General features: G+C 37.3%; 1 protein-coding gene across 1 annotated transcript in view; it reads right to left on the bottom strand.

Annotated features, from left to right (window-relative positions):
* The window catches only part of LOC134660692 (arrestin red cell-like), a 54,864-nt gene that overhangs the window by 10,718 nt on the left and 26,125 nt on the right, over positions 1 to 18,021 (bottom strand). Inside the window, exons 4-5 of the mRNA XM_063516472.1 lie at positions 17,480 to 17,627; positions 7,617 to 7,773 (exon numbers count right to left, since the gene is read on the bottom strand). Of these exons, the coding sequence (XP_063372542.1) occupies positions 7,617 to 7,773; positions 17,480 to 17,627 (305 nt within the window). The remainder of the gene's footprint in view (positions 1 to 7,616; positions 7,774 to 17,479; positions 17,628 to 18,021) is intronic.

Genomic DNA, 18,021 nt, shown 5'->3' with positions numbered 1-18,021 from the left:
CATAGATACCCCACACGTATGGGTTTGATGAAAAAAAAATTTTTGAGTTTCAGTTCGAAGTATGGGGAACCCCAAAAATTTATTGTTTTTTTTCTATTTTTGTCTGAAAATCTTAATGCGGTTCACAGAATACATCTACTTACCAAGTTTCAACAGTATAGTTCTTATAGTTTCGGAGAAAAGTGGCTGTGACATACGGACGGACAGACAGACGGACAGACGGACAGACAGACAGACAGACATGACGAATCTATAAGGGTTCCGTTTTTTGCCATTTGGCTACGGAACCCTAAAAACACTCAGACATGACCTTTCCGTGTACCCTTTCCTGCAGCAACACAATGGCTATTAGTGACGTCGCGCGCTGCAATACTGTTGCTGTACCATGCTAATGTAGTGTGATCTGAATGGTACCTGAAGCATGCATGTCTTTACGCATACCATAGGCACATTACTCCGAAAAACAACGGCAGTGGCCTAAAAAATATTGTCAACACACGCATTGTGTACTTCAAAAGTAATGAATCGCTGACCTCCATACGAAGTAGGTAGTTAATTTTACATGAGTGGCCACTCAAGTATCCTACTCGTATTTATCGAGGTAGAAAATTGTCGTCCGTAACCTAAAGAGAAAGCCACCCCCTCCACCAAAAGGATGGGTATTAATAAGAGGGAGGTAAATAGCCACATACATATAACTTAACCTCTGTCGCTTATCCGTCCCAGACAATTTGGACTGTAATTTATAATCTCAATGTTATTAATTTAGTAGGCTATATTTATGACAGGGGCATACGAAGGGTTAATAAATCCCAAATATTGTAATTTCTATAAATCCAAGTGGGCGACACAAGGGCGAAGGGACATGTGTTACGTATAATTTTTGGTTTAAAAACAAAAGTCTAGAATAAATGGAGGTTAGTCGAGTCTGCTTAAAAACCTAATAATCAAGACATTCAAGTGAATTTTTACATATTTTTGAGCACCTGGGCCGTTCCGATATATCTGATTGCGACTATAGAGCTAGTGAGTTACTGTGTTATAATAAATAATTAAATCCGGAATCAACCATGTTGTTGTTGAGTCTAAGTTTAATCGCAAATACCTTCTCTGTGTAGACTAAGATACTATTTTAGCCTTGTGTTAGTGTGCTTTACTTCCATAGTCGGAAACCGCCAGAGGTATAAACAACAAACAACTTGATAACTTAGAACTTGATTTGAATTTGAACTTGAAGTATGATTTCATCAACAATATAACAAATCCTCCATAGCGAACTTGAGGTGATTACAGTTGCAATTTAGATATCATAGTAGTAAGCTGTACTCCTCAAACTGACTACCATTTGTTCAGCAACGTTTTAAATGTTATTAATAACTCGGTGGCGAGTCCGACTCGCACTTGTCCGGTTATTTTACCGAAACCCGTGGTGCCTTAAACTGAGCATGGGCGGAAATTTTCTTGGCTGGTTTTTTTTTTAAGAGCGAATTTTTCTGCTTCTTTTGATATCATCGGTGTTTGTATCACTACACTACACCTTATAAAGCAAAGTCCCCCGCCGCGTCTGTCTGTTTGTGTGTATGTATGTTCGCGAAAAACTCGAAAACTACTGAACGGATTTTCATTCGGGTTTCACCTATCCTTAGAGTGATTCTGGAGGAAGGTTTACGTGTATAATTTGTTAAGGTTTTGTGAAACCCCTGCGAAGCCGGGGCGGGTCGCTAGTCCACAATATGTAAACGCCCATACTCATACGACAGATTAAATGTCGCGTCAAGATCGGAGCGTGTAGCGCGCCCTTAATAGATCTATATCCATGTACATCGTGCTCTGCGTGTATAATAGACCCTAGGGTGCAATTTGCGAAGGCGAGGGAATAGGGTACCTACAATCTACGAAGTAAACGTTGGGGGTGGATCGCAATCAATCTACTTTCTTATTTTTATTACCTTGATCTGCCGTATGAATTTTTAAACGGAAATGAAACTTGATTTTGTCTGATAAATGTCTTTGACTGGTATTCTCTAACAGATTAAATATTTAGTTAATTGCATTAATGGCCTTTTTGTGTACCTATTAAAGATATTCGAGCAGATATAGCTAGGCTATTGAGGTGTACAAATCTGAACGCAACCTTGTTTTATACATAAGTAAATATGTTTTTTTAGTGATTACTTAACGTAAAGGTAAGGAATCCCGGCCCGGTGGCGGACGGAAAAAACCTAAAATACAAGGGTCAATAATTAAAAAATAATAATCAAACTGGCAAAAATTATCTACCATAACCTTAAGCGTGGCGTTCTTTCAAAATCAACTGGTCAAAAAATAAATACCTATATCACACTATATTGAGTGAATGCGCTTTATGATGCGCGAATTAGATGCGCAAATCAAAGCCGCACGTAACAAAGTAACATTTATTATAACCCACGTACATACAATTCGATATTTGACACTGCAATTATTAACTCACACACTAAGTGTTCCTTGAATACGCCATTAACAGCAAATTGCTGATCACTACCGATCACTTCATCAATGTTGATATTATAGTTTGTAGCTTTCTAATAGAGCCCGACGGCTAATCCTATTGTCTATTGTTAAGTAAAACCGCTCGTGCCACGTGCCACAACCACCTGCATAAAAAATCGTTCGTTCACTTTACCCCGGTAATATAATTACAACTCCTATGGAAATTGCAATAAGATTCAAAATGAACTAATGGATAAACATTTTGTTAGGATGTGTGTGGTCCGTTCAACTCCGTAACCGAAGTGCCGGCGAGTCGAACGCTACAGAACTAGTCTAAAATGTGTCATCGAGATGCGTAACAAAGGCGCATTATCGGAGACTTGGAGGATACAACTAAACGGAGTAGCCATTAACAGGCTTTCCCCTCTGTCGAAAATAGGCGGCCAACGGTCATACACAATGTATGGACTGACGTTTATCTGACATGGCTATTTTTACGTTACGCATACATTTGACGTTCCCCTCCCCCGCAAAAATCGGCAGACTGTTTTGTACAGAAAATTACAGACATGGCGTCTCCGTTTGATTATATCCTCCAAGATCGGAGAGCGCACCTACACTGGTTTTTTGAGCGTTGGACTAGCCAGTGCTCAGGTGACAAATAGAATAATTAAGACCCTTTTTTGCAGGTAAGTAGCACGTGCGGTTTTACTGAACAATGGACAATAGGATTAGCCTTCGGGCTCTATTAGAAAGCTACAAACTATACTCATATTAACCACAAGTTGACCTACTTCCCCAAATCATACCTACGAGCTATAACTAGGTCTAGGTTCCCCTTTTCAGTTGAACAGATGAACAGTGACATTAGGTTAAACCGTTCAAAATAAAAGTAGAAGTAAAAGATGGTAAACTTACGAGTAGTGACGAACGGACCCCAGCCAAGTGACCAAAAATTTCCACATATTTACCGTTGCTCCCAATCCGTTATCGTCGAAGACTTTGACAAATGTTAACGGAATGGAAATTAAAATCTTGGGACACATTTTTCTCCTATTAGGATCGAAAGAGCTCGTGATTTTGGGTGGAAATAACAATCATAAAAATCCATGTCCGCTATCACGACGTCCATCCAGCGCTTCTAGCCTACCGCGGCCACGTGATCTAGATAGAGCCTTAGACAGTGAGGTTGAGGCATCTATTATCTTGTATATTTATAATGATAAAAATGACCAATTTAATAAAAAATGTGAAGTGGCTTCAATATTATCTATGTAGAAAGCAAGTGATTTGTAATAACCAATATATACGAAGGTGACTTAATTTAAAGGTATTGCTCCTAAAGAGTTAGACACGCGGTAAACTCCTAAAATAAATACGGGTCTATTTTTTGCCCTTGCCCTTTACGGAATTTATTTCCCGCCCTCAATTTTCGTAAATAAATAGTGTAAATGCGTTTGTGAGTACTTAAATAAATACAGTAAATTTATTTGTGCAGAATTCGGATGGAACTGAATTTGTAAAGGGTAAATTTTTTATGAGGCTAGAATCTATCTTCATTTGTTTAGCGCTCATATATTTTTGTTTCTGATGACAGAGGGGGTGACATAATTTATATTATTTAGGTGAGAGGTGGGTGGGTGAGATAATATATATATATTTTACTATGATATATCATGTCAGTAAAACCCCTCTAAGATTGTCACTTGCTCGTTGTTGGCCGTTTAGAAGCCTGTACTACAGCCCTTTTCTAAAGGACATATCCCTACTTAATATCATAAATACGAAAGTAACTCTGCCTGTCGGTAAATTACCTCTTCACGCTTAAAAAACTAAGTTTTTATCGATCGTCCAAGTTCCATCCAATTTATAGCAGTTTCTTGAAAGATAAAGTATGGTTGCCATGTGAAGAATCTCATTAAAAAGTTCCAATATGTCGCTCTAGAGTCTAGACGGCAAAATATAGGTAGGGTAACAGCACCAGTGACCAGCCAGGTACCAGTAGTCAGCCTTTTGAGTCGTTTATTGGTCATAAATATCTGGTATATTCGTTTAAACAAATCGCGAGTACTCAAATAGGAGCTTTTATTCCTTATTGGTTAATACGTCACACGACAGGTGCGGTGAGGGAACGGGGGGAAGAAATATACTCGTTCATAGAGGTGCTGTTTGTCGACGAGTGCAATAGTGTCATGTCCGCCATATTTTTTACTGCACGTGGTGTTCTATTAACAGACAAGAAAAACTATGTTTTAATGTTAAAAGTTATTGTTTTTGTTAATGATTGGTTTATTTATTAGTTTATCTATTAAATTGCATTATATTTGAATGAAAATATCCATATTTCACTTATAAATTGAGGGGGCTGGCCACTGGATAACACTTTTTTCCAAAGAATCCAGTGCCCAGCCCCCCACGGCTGACCTTTGGGTTATTCGTTTATTTTATTATTTTCGAGCCAATGCGACCGTTAGGACCGTTAAATTTACATTTTTAAATTTAGTTAGGCATGCCCTAGTCAATTTAAAGTAAAACCCAGTAGTCAGCCGCATTTGAAATAACGTTTTAATGCGGCTGAGCACTGGGTTTCGCGGATCCAGTACTCAACCATTGACCTTGCTTGGTACGTCGCCGGCAAAAATATGTCCACATTTTAAAACCCTATCTCATTGAAATAAGTTTCAAAAGTGTATACATAGTTTTGACGTTAACTATACATGACTATCATTTTGTTTTTTCCTGGTCGGTATACTCGGTATATGACTTTGTTTATTAATGATAATTAGATCTGCATAGACTCGATCAATAATTTTTTACCGAATACCTACTAGGAACATAATTATATATTACCTGATTTACCTCGTTAATTTTTGACGGATTAATTATTAGAAAATAAATATTGCGATTCTTAGTTTGCAAGAATAGTGTTAGTTAATTAAGTACCTATGGCCAACAAATTTCGTGTCAAAAAAATTGTATGTACCTACCTATAAGAATATTTTTTTATTAAATAAGTAAACAAGTAGATAAGTAATACATATATGGAAAAAAATTATAAACTAAATTTAAAAACTACAACTAACTACAATAACTAAAATTATAAATAAAAAATAGATATTATTTTAACATCGTTGAATTTGATATATGCAAAAAATTATAAACTAAAATTAAAAACTACAACTAACTACAATAACGATAACAAAAATTATAAAGAAAAAATAAATATTATAATATCGTTGATTTTGATATAAATATTAATGATTTTAATCTAATTATTATAAATAGTTTATAGGCTGAGTACTGGGTACACAGAGGCTGCTTACTGGATTTTGGAGGCTGACTACTGGAGAAAAGTGCCACTTTTTGTTTAAACTTAATTAGAGATATTATAAAGATGATTGTTATTTTTTTTTAATATTTTGTTTTAAAACTATGATAAACAATTGATCTAACTATGTCATCTGTTTAATTATCCGACTAATCCTGTAGAAATGCCGAACGTTCAAACTTAAAAAAGTCGTTATAAGGCTGACTACTGCTGGTGCCTTTACCTTACTCAGTAGGCTCATCAGAAGCCCGATTAAGGTTGAATAACTTTAACGGTGCTGATCGTATTTTGATATACACTTGAAATCGCTCACGCTGATTGGTACATGCTAAATGAAGTGAAAGACGTGCGTGAGACGCACGCCAACCATCAAGAAGATCATCCATTTTGAACTGTTTGTAAATCTAAATCCGGCACCCGTACTGTGCAAATGGAGACGAATTTAATCATTTTAATTTGGGAAAGCTTCAGGTATTTTCAGGCGGAGAAATCAGAGATGGAATGAAACTGATTAATCTAATTAGTCTGTGTTTTATTGAATTCAAAAATAGACGGGAGCTATTTTAGGTTTGTTGCGTCAGTAGAGTTGAAAGGTAAGTACCTAGGCAATGGTGGAGACGAAACTGTGATTTAGTAACACGCCCATTTGCTCGTGTTTGGGCGGCTCTAGTTAAATGGTCTTGCTATGCGCGTTTTACGTCAGGCGGACTAGCATGAACTGCGTTCTCTCGGGTGACCATGACATCTAGCGCGACTTCAAGTATGGACACGCGCGCGAGAACGCAAGTCATGCTAGACCGCCTGGTACTATTTCTCGCGACATAACTTTGGGACCAAAATATTTTATTTAATTATTGAAGTAGTGACGCAATACTATGTAAATACCTACAGATTATAAAATGAACTATTTCTGCTTATAATTGCCCACGTTGTGAAAACTACTTATATCAATTTAGTAGCCTAATACTGATGCTATTAATACAATTTACGGATAGGCAGAATACACACTTACACATTACACATGTCGACAAGTTTGCGCTTGAAAGTGAGTGGAAGGTTGCCTTCATTAGCGTCTTCTACATTATGCAAAGCCTTAGCTTAATATTTTGTGTACCTTAGTACATATAATATTTAGTAAAATATCTAAGAACATCCGAATTTTAGTCTAACTAAACAATATTTGATTATTATTTTTTTTACTTGAGGATTTTACTTCAGTTTAAATGTCCGATTCTGTGATCCCATCCAGCCGCCAAACGAGCACCAATCTTGAGGTACCTAACACAGTATCGAATTTCTGAATGACCTCATATTGGCAACCCGATAGCCCAAAGCTGGATGATAGGCAAACAACCCGATTTATGCGTTTACGGCTGCTGGTCACTACAAACATCTATGTGTACACGCGATTTTAGGCCTTAAGCCTTTGAAAGTTACTGGTGTATTTCTTTGTACGACATGAAACTTCAATAGGGGACAATTTCGTCGAACGGATGTTTAGGTATCTACCTAATGTAGGAACTGTGTATGACACAATGTTGTCCGTAACGATGTATTTCTAGACGAATTTTACTAAAATATTTTTTTGTACCGAAGTACTTAAACGTTATCGTCAAATCTGTCACGCTTACAAAGTTTGAATATTGCGCCCTTTTTTTGTAGTGTTTGGCTCGACCAGGGGTTTTCAAACTTTTTTGCAGTGCGGTTGCCTTTTACCAATCTTATCATGTTCAAAATCGCGACGCCCTGGCACGACGCGTATCACAGTTTGAACCACACAGGCTTCACTATAAAGTTGATACGTATTAAACAGTACCTCAGTAACTGGTGGTGCGCCATAGCGGTCAAGGAGCTGTGGGCGGGCGAGGGCGGCGGCAGCGCTGCGGCGGCCGCGGCGCGCGACGCGCCCTGCAGCACCCTGATGCCCATGCGCACCATGTTGCGCCGCGATACCTTCTCGTCGACTTTCTCCGCTGCTGACAGAGTGACAATGAGTGCCTCTATTCGAGACTTGCCAATCAACATGAAATTAATTTAAAGTAGAATTTTCATTTTTTTTTAACTTAACTATATTTTATTCCTCTCCCCCACGTGTGCTCGTCCATGGGTCGTTCTCGCATTTCGTGCAAATCGGTGTTTTCGGAAATTTACCAAAAATGTGGTGGCGTTTTCAAATATCTGTTAATGCAAGGTTGTAACATAGGGCCTAAAGTATATGTCTCTCCAATGAACAATTCTAAAAAGATATGTATTTTCTTTATATGTACAATTAACACCCAATTTTTTCATTCATCTCTACATGTAACGCGTGAATATATAACTTTGACCTACATTTTAACCTTAAGATACTACAAATAGAAAATTCGTTGTTTGTTCAATAAATGACTTATTTAGTTATGTTTTAAATCGTATAATATTAGAAGCTAGAAATAAATAATAAAAACTATACAGCCTCATAAGTGTATGGTTCAAGTAATTTCTTCATTACCGACGCGAGAAATAGATTAGCTATATTTTGCTATATAGCGAGGGTATATAGCGCCTACCGCCGATGCAACACATTGTTCGTCAGTCAGTTGGCCGCGTGATCTCGTAGCGGACGCCCGTGTGCCGCTGTTAGCGAAAATATATACGATCTCTCGGGTCGGGAAGGAGTGTGGTTCTCGTTAGTCTTCATCGCCATCGCGTGATTTATACAGTAAGTAGCAAGTGTACATTATTATAATTATACGTAATGAAGTGTTTTAGTGTCCCCTTTCAGATAGTTTATTCTGCAAAATTAAGGTCTGATGCCAACTGATGTAGGCGACAAAAACTTCCAAAACTTCATTCATATCGGCTTCATTCACTTCTTTTCCTTCTAATTTTACTGGGAAAGGTAATGAATGACTTAAGAAGGTAATGATAATATATTCGAGGCAGTGCATTTAATGGAAAGAGGCTTAGTTATTATAAATATTACGTTGTTATAAACATTTAAAACTGTATATGATAATAGGGGAGCCCAACCGGGGAGCCTTTGTAGTCTAAGATGGTCGACCTTCACCGATATGTCTGACGGATGAAACTTACATATTATGAAAGAAAATATATTCCTGAACATAAATAAATAGGGTTGCTTAAAGAAATATGGTCAAAACTATGTTTAATTATTTTTTGAAAAAAAAAATTTTTTTCTTTAAATTTCACCGATCTGTCTGACAAAGGAAATAAGTTCCAATGGAAAGTATACAACTTGTACAATATAAATCAACTAGGTTGCCTATCTTTTTCCGGTCACTATTATGTGGTTATAGGGTTGCTTGCGAAAATCCGGTCACAAATAAGGTTTGCCAGGCTTTTAAATAAAATAAGAAGGGAAGACTTTTAGCGATAACTCATAAACGGCTTAACTTATCAAGTTCGCTTTAATTTTGTTTGAATGAGTTTATTAAGCACTATTTTTATGATTTTTTTCCATATTTTTTGGATCCATTTTTCAAAAGTTAGAAGGAATAACCGTTTTTTATTCTTTCTAAATTATTATTTCCGAATTGATTGACTTTATCAAAAATGTTGTTTGCAAACTCCTATTTATTTTTAAAGACCTATCCGACGACACCCCACACTATAGGGTTAAAACGATAAAAAAAAATTACATAGGTACAAAACGCGAATGATTTAAATATATTTTGTCTATGCTAATTTTTGAAAATTTGAAAACTATGTTTAATGTGATATGGTGCGCAGATGATCAAACCGACTAAACAAACACTTGGGGTTAACAATCTCGACTTATAATGATGATAAGTAAATGGTGAATGTACCATCTAGCTTGAACATTATAAGTTGAGATTGTCAACTCCAAGTGTATGTCAAGTCGGTTTGATCATCTCCGCAGTGCTTAAGACACATGTTTTTAATATTGTTGATTTTAATTGGTGTTAATTTTCTTGAAATACAGTTTTTTATATAAATAATAAATAAATAAATAAATATTGGGGGACATCTTACACAGATCAACCTAGCCCCAAACTAAGCAAAGCTTGTACTATGGGTGTTAGGCGACGATATACATACGTATATAGATAAATACATACTTATATACATAGAATATGTTCGATTTCATAAGTTTGTTTCATTACCGTCCACTGATAAAATTACCATCTCGGCCGAATTCATTACCAGCGCGTAGTTCATTACCAGTAGCCTTATTAAATGAAAAGTAATAACGTTACAAAGGTGCCTTTAGCAGAAAAATGTTAATAAATGAATCCACAAATTGACGAAACTCAAAAGTTTACCATTTAAAACAAAAATTACAAATCGAGAGAATCTCACCGATTTGCACGAAATGAGAGAATGACCCCCATGTGAAATATCTAAATGTTTATTTTTCTTAAATAACTTATTTACATAATAGATCATATATAGATGGTAGGATCCTATAGATGTGGTTTACGCGTGCGTCCGTGAGGGACAAAACATACGCAATGCGACACTATGATTGGTCGAATTTATTTGTTGCCCACCATAATCCATATAAATTTACGGTGGGGAATTTAAAAAAATGTGAGACTGTGACAAGGACAAACAATAATAGCGCTTTCGCTGCTACTCCTACTGAAAGATACACAAGACTATCCCGTTCGGTCATTTCAGTCAGTTATACTAGATTCATGTAATATATATAGGTACAGAGGTACTACAGATAGGTACAGAAACTGTACAAATACTAAACTAAATTAATATAACAAAATACGATGGCAATCACTAGACTGGAATCGTATCTTAGACTGTAAATGTAAATCGTTAGTCGTTTAAATTGTAATTGCTGTGCCTTAATCAAACAGAAACATACCCGACTCCCCCTGTAGGTCAACGCTTTCATTTTATTTGACTAATATAGCTTCCACACCGAAGCTAGACTGAAATATTTTATTAAATCTCGGCTTTAGTTAAATTGTAATTTGCCAGTTGCTTGCAATTTACCAGATATCCCCTGGAAATTTTAGCTCTACATGGGTATAAAAGTGTATACAGATGTATGAATATACCTAATATTAGAGTAGTTATTGTATTATCTCGTTATCGTCTTGACTAATCCACTTGATCCATAGATAGTCATACTTACAAACTAACTACTAACTAAACATTGCTGCCGCTCCTAGACGCTTCCGGTGCAAAAGTGCCCATAATACTCGCAGCATTGCCGCGCTGGATGGCTATGGATAGCCTCTGCACCAGAAACGACTCGGAGCGGGGGTCCTCCCCCTTCTGCCTAAGTCGACGGCCTATGTCGCGCACCATGTCTTTCGCGTCCGCCCCCCAGCAGCCCGCCGTTTCTACCGCGAAAGGGAGAAAAATGTACCCTGCTCCTAGGGGGGCATATACTTTTGCCGCTTCACTGCAGCCTGAGACTCGGCCGCCGCTCCAGCCGCGCGCACCGATTAAATTATTTTAATAATAATAATAATAAGCCCGCAGGGCAGCTTGTGGCGAGCTGTTGGGGAGTAACGACCCCACGGACCCGAGTGCTCCAGAGAGTCGGTCAGGGTCTCCGTCTCCGGCGTGTCTTCGTCGGTCGGAGTGGACCCCAAGGGGACCCGCAGGACTCTCGGCTCTGGCTTGCCTTAATTGGCCGTCCAGAGAGGAGTCGTTAGAGCTATATGCTCCAGGGGTGGAAGTGTTAAAGGGCATAACGCCGCGAGTAACTTCGGAGAAAGCGCAGCACACCTCTCGACACCCCTGAGCCGCTCATGCCGGTGTTGCGCCTGGCCGTCTTTACGATGGCGCATCAGGTGCCCATCTAGCGAGTGGCGAGTCACCGCCTGCCTCGATAACACTGTATAACACAATGTTATGGCAGGTGTCCGACCTCTTTACAATAGACCAATCTTAAGCTCCAGCCAAACTTCATCCATAGCCCTGAATTCTTTCTTTTTTTTTACAATAGCCCCAATGCCTGCTGAGACCGGTTCACGGGTATTTATTGATGTACCCGTGAATGGGTTCCAGCAGGCGTTCTACGTGACATCAAACTTGTCTTAAAGGGCCTCTGCGCTGTTGGCTTCGGTCCCACGCATGCCTCCCAAAGGTCCGGGACCCCATGGTCCCGAGATATGGTAAAGACATACAAATAATAATAAAGCCTTTATATTCATATTTAATGTCACTTTAACTAATACAGCGTACAAACAACATCCTGGATATATTTTCCGTTTAAATATATCTGTTCTAGTCTACTTGTTCCAGTTATATCGAGAGACTATATCCTCTTTGATAAGCTGTTTAAGAATGACACGTAGTCAGATCCGCTTCTTTTTATGCTGAGTGTACTCACATACTTAATTGACATGCGATTGAGTGCTAAAATCCTTTAAATTTGCCGTGTCGGGTACGAAATCAACTTTCGCCAAGTTATTGACCCAATTTTGTTCAAACTAGTGCAGTTGACGCGCATGGTCGGGCTCGCTCCCTTTTTTATTTTTGCCGTCACTTTTAAGCCTCTGTACCCGAATTCTTTTAAAAACATGCCCTGTCGATTTGTGCAAGTGAGTAGAGTAGAGTAATTTTTTGCAACAACACAAGAACGCTCTACGTCCGATATTACTGTTTCTGGCTGAATTATTTTTGGTATCGGAATTGGAAATATTATAGTTCTGTATTTTTCTTGGGGTTATTTTAATCAATAATTAAATATTATGGTGCAATATTACATAAATCGAAACATTCTCACAGTATTAAGCTCCATAAGGTTTGTGTCACTTCATTTCTCAATCCAAAAGTGATGCCATACGGCACCACAAGGTGTAAACGCAGCTAGTTTGAATGTCTGTATCAATTCACTCTTGCATTAATACGGCAGTAACGTTAAAAACCAAAAATAAAAAAAATATAATTATAAATGAAAATTAGTCATGTAACCTATAGTAGGTAGTTCAAATTTATGACTCGTGCTCGTCTGACAAAAACATTCTAATCACCATCTCGGCAATGTTTTTCTTATATTTCAAAAAACATCTCATTTTCCTGTGACATTAATTAATCTGAAAAAGCAATAACGTAAAATAAATGAGAATGAATGAATAACATTTATTCCAGAATAGAGTGTCGTCTGCAGAAAACGTCTGCAGAATGTTCGTATTTAGAATGGAAAATGTACTTTATCCGACTGAAAAAGGCAGGTAAATGTGTTTGAGAGTGCGGCTAATCAAAAGAAAACCTAGGCCACTACGGAGCTAAAGCGGTTTTGAGAAAAACAAAGAGTAAGATGATATTTGCTGGAGTGTAATCAATAATATTACTGCGTCTTTGTATGAAACAATTATTTAGAACCTTCCACTCAAACGACGCCAAATTGAAGCAAGAACGGGTATTCAGAAAAAAATAAAAACGTCCCAAAAATCATTGAACGGACTCGCAGGACGCAACCAGACTCGCATTTGGTTGATTTTTTATCTGAAATAATATTTTAAAGTTAATAAAAGTACTTACCCAAGTATAACTTCTGACGAAAGTTTATTACGCAGATAAAGGGTAAGGTATAGCTTTATAGCACAGTCCACGGAAATATAGGATTAAGGGGGTTTGTTCAATGTCGACCTTCCGACCCTACCCAAGCGTAGTCAATGGACCTTTGTGTTTAAATTTAAATATAGAATGACCTACATTTTCATAATTTTTAACCGACTTTGCTTTTGGCTATTTCAGCCAAAAGCAAAGATTATTTTAAGTGGCATAAATATAAATTTTAAGAGAGTTCCAGTTTCGAATTGGTACTTAGTAACTTTATTGGGATATAAAAAGACAAGTATTATGTTACTTAGTTTAGGTACCTATTGATGTAAAATATGTTAGGTAGAGCCAGTTACAATTTTTGCTTATTTGTTTACTTTTCTAAACCCTGATTGTACATTTATAATATTTAAGTTTGTTTGTAATTGTTGGATATTTTTCAATGAAATAAATTTTATCTTATCTTATTTATCACAAAACACATAGCGCCGTATATCCATTTATTTATACGTTATTGTATAATAATATGAATGTGTAACTCGTATATATATAAATGCAAGTGTCCTGACTGACTGACTGATTCATCAACGCAGAGCCGAAACTACAAAAGCTATAAAGTTGAAATTTGCACACTAGGTTGCATTTATAAAGTGTACAAGAGATAAGAAGCGATTTTGAAAAATTCAACCCCTAAGGGGGTTAAAAAGGGGATGAAATGTTGTATGGGGTACAAGTTTTATTTTAAGCTAGGAATTTGAAACTTCGTAAAAAGGTATGCTATTAAAAAACAAGAAAACTAATTTCAGCGTTTTTGAAAATTCATCCCCCAAGGTGGTAAAAAAGGGGTTGAAATTTTGTATGGAGACCAAATATTTTTTTGAGTGTGGTAGTTGAATCTTTGTATAACGGCATATTATTAGAATACAAGAAAAGTAATTTCTGCGTTTTCAAAAATTCATCCCCTAAAAGGGATAAAAAGGGGTTGAAAGTTTGAATCCTTTACAAAAGCTTTGAAACTTCTTAGAAAGGCTTAATAGCCGATTACAAAAAAAGTAATTAAGACGTTTTTGGAAAATCAACCCCTATGGGGGTTAAAAAGGGGATGAAAGTTTGTCTTAGGGGTTCAAATTTTATTTTAAGCCAGGAACTTGAAACGTTGTAAAAAGGTATTATATTAAAAGAGAAGAAAACTAATTTCAGCGTTTTTGAAAATTCATCCCCAAAGGTGGTGAAAAAGGGGTTGAAAATTTGTATGTACATCAAATATTTTTTTGAGTGCGGGACTTGAATCTTTGTACAAGGGCATATTATAAGAAGACAAGAAAAATAATTTCAGCGTTTTTAAAAATTCATCCCTTAAAAGGGTTAAAAAGGGGTTGAAAGTTTGTATGGAGATCAAAAAATTTTTTGAGTGCGGGACTTGAATCTTTGTATAAAGGCATATTATTAGGTTAGAAGAAAAGTAATTTCAGGGTTTTTGAAAATTCATCTCTCAAGGTGGTGAAAAAGGGGTTGAAACTTTGTATGGAGAAGAAACATTTTGGTGAGTGCGGGGCTTGAATCTTTGTAAAAAAGCATATTATTAGAATACAAGAAAAATGATTTCAGCGTTTTATAAAAATAATCCTATTAAAGGGTTAAAAAGGGGTTGAAAGTTTGTATGGGGTTCAAATTTTATTTTAAGCTAGGAACTTGAAACTTCGTATAAAGATATTTAATTAAAAGAGAAGAAAACTAATTTCAGCGTTTTTGAAAATTCATCTCTTAAGGTGGTGAAAAAGGGGTTGAAAATTTGTATGGAGATCAAACATTTTTGTGAGTGCGGGTCATGAGTCTTTGTACCAAAGCATATTATTAGAATACAAGTAAAGTAATTCCAGCGTTAAAAGGGTTAAAAAGGGGTTGAAAGTTTGTATGGGGTTCAAATTTAATTTTTAGCCAGGAACTTGAAACTTCGTAAAACAATATTTTATTAAAAGAGAAGAAAACTCATTTCAGCGTTTTTGAAAATTCATCCTTCAAGGTGGTGAAAAAGGGTTGAAAGTATGCATCGCGCGCGATTTTTTTAAAATAGTGGACATGAAAATCTTCTAAGAGCCACGCAAGAGGGATTATATCGAGATTTTTTTTTTCAGTTAGGGGCTTGAAACTTCATGAGTAGTTTGTGACAGACAAATCTCATGCTTTGTATAATTATTAACAAATTATTAACAGTCCCTACTGCTATGTTCTTTAGGTGGTCGCCGAGATCCGTTAGGGCATGGCAATTAAAGAAGAAGAAGAAGACTAATATATTTTGCCGCATTAATGCTCTCTGCTCATGTAGAATATATTACCACCAACATACAAATCCACGCGGACGAAGTCGCTGGCAACAGCTAGTATATTATACATTTATGTCAAATTCAGGCCACAAGTTTCTTATAATCTTTCTAAGAATTGTTATTATTATAGCAATCTTTACAATAAATAAAGTGTACCTAGCTTAATTGAACCACGGGGCATCGGACATAATTTAATAACTACACCGAAATATGAATTATTAATTTTCCCTGCTCGTAAACCTCTTCGCTGGCTCAGCGACCCGAAGTGGATCTTGGCCTCCGAGACTAGATTTCGCCATACATTATCTCTGACCACACTCTGCGGGGTAAATATGTAGGTCGTAGGTACTGCGCGGATCCACGTTCCGGCATTCAAGAGGTTAATTAATTGTTTTATTGTTAGCTATTATGTACAATGCCTTCTGTTTCTATTTTGTCCGAATTTAAGTTTCTGGCCGACCGCGTATCATGGTAGTTAACCTTTGTACCGTTAGATGGAGCTAAAGCTCTCACAACATTCACCTGCGGTGCGGAGCGTTTCCATGTGTGCGTGTTAGCGGGGAGGGAAGAACGAGCGGGCGTGGTTTACGAAGCGGCAGACGCGGCTTTAGTAGGCCCTTAACAAGTTTTACTATGGGGACAACCCCGAAATCGCGAAAATAAAATCTGCCGTGAATGAGAGTAAATGTTTTCTATAGAACAGCTGATAGATATGTATAAAGGTATCTTCCATGAACATTTCAATGAAAGAAAATGACTAGAGTACATATATCACGTTATTCTTATTTGAGTCTTAAGTAGGTACTGAATATACTCGTATAAGTATGTATCCGGGCTGTTAACGGCACCCCGTGTAAAAATAAAATTTTGGTTATCGTGTAAGGAAAGACGATGAAAATGTGTGTGACCCATTTCCACCCTGTATAAACAAAATAAGCCCATTTTATTGAACAATAATTACTTTCCAGCTTCCAAACTGTTAATACGTATGAAAATTAAGCACGTCTGGTTTCACACGCACAATAGGATTGGAGTGCCATTGGAACGAATTAAATTAAACCGAACGGTGAGACCGTTTCTGTTAAACAATTTGATACGATATTTATATCTTATTTTGATACGACATTGACAACTTACACCGGCACCGCTGTACGGTCAAGGAATTGAGTCATCTCGTTATATATCGCTCGCACTTATTGGTGCGCGTAAGATAACACGACTCAAGGTCATATTATAATAAGATCAAAACCATAGAAAATTGTTACAATGGAATCGGCCTCACAAATGCACTAATTTGAATATGGACGGTTGAATAAATTCGCGTTGAAACTTTACGGCTATTCAGGCAAAATTGATGTGAAATATGATTGCCATTGTGAATCTTCAATTAGATATCGGAATACTAACAATGATCGCTAACAATGCTGTCATTGAGTGAATGTCTGTGGTTAAAGGCCCACTAGCGCGTTACCGGCGGCGTCTATAGAAAATGGCGTCGCTGCGCAGTTGCGCCAATGTTGCGTCGAGCAGCAGCCATAGAGTAGACTAAACGCCGACCCCTATGAGACGCTAGTATTGGTTGGCTCGAAAATCTGACACAGTAAGCGTACGCCATAAAAGTCGTAGCCTTTAGAAAACTCGTTCAATTGTTTACCAATTCCAATTACATTACAATAAGTAGGTATGATTTAATCAACTACCAAATAAATGTACTTACTAATTCGGAATAAGAGAAATCGGTCCCCAAATTAAGTTATCGACTATTGTTAAAACCTATAGGTACCTAAATATTAAATTAGTAGGTATAAAAAATAAAATATGTAATAGATGTATAGTGTCAGTCACCAGTAAAACTTACCGATAAAAGCCCGAACGTCATAAGAGGTCCCAATGGGCGCGCCGTGGTACTGCTTAGCGGGTACCAGCTGCACGCTAGGGGGCGCCAGCGGCGTAAGCTCCAGTTGAAACGGGTACGCGTGGGCGCCTAAGCGCTTCATTAAGGCTTCCTGCGAACAACAACACAAATTAATACCTAGGAGATACCTGTTCGTACCTCTCGTGTCTAATTCAGAGGGGCCACTGCGAAAAGCGAGTTACGCAAATTGCGGGCATTTTTCTCTGTCACTCTAGCTACGCCTTCATTGGAGTAAAAGAGAAAGATCCCCGCAATTTGCGAAATTCGGTTTTCGCGGTAGCCCCTCTGGTCCCTATTATAGTTTATTGTATATAGAGAAGCTGTCGTATAGATAATCCGTAATATTGTTTAGGTACAAAGGAATATCTTTGGAAGAAAAGAGCAAAAGCGGCTATGTGACATTACCCATCCATTATGTACAAACGTTAAAGTGCTGATGTAATTTCCCAAATACGTTTGAAGGCAACGCTACGATTATTTATCCC

This window comes from Cydia amplana, chromosome Z, assembly GCF_948474715.1.
Source record: "Cydia amplana chromosome Z, ilCydAmpl1.1, whole genome shotgun sequence".
In the NCBI taxonomy this organism is placed as follows: Eukaryota; Metazoa; Arthropoda; class Insecta; order Lepidoptera; family Tortricidae; genus Cydia; species Cydia amplana.
The sequence above is the reverse complement of the archived record's forward strand: the minus strand, read 5'-3'. Positions and strand labels throughout refer to the sequence as shown.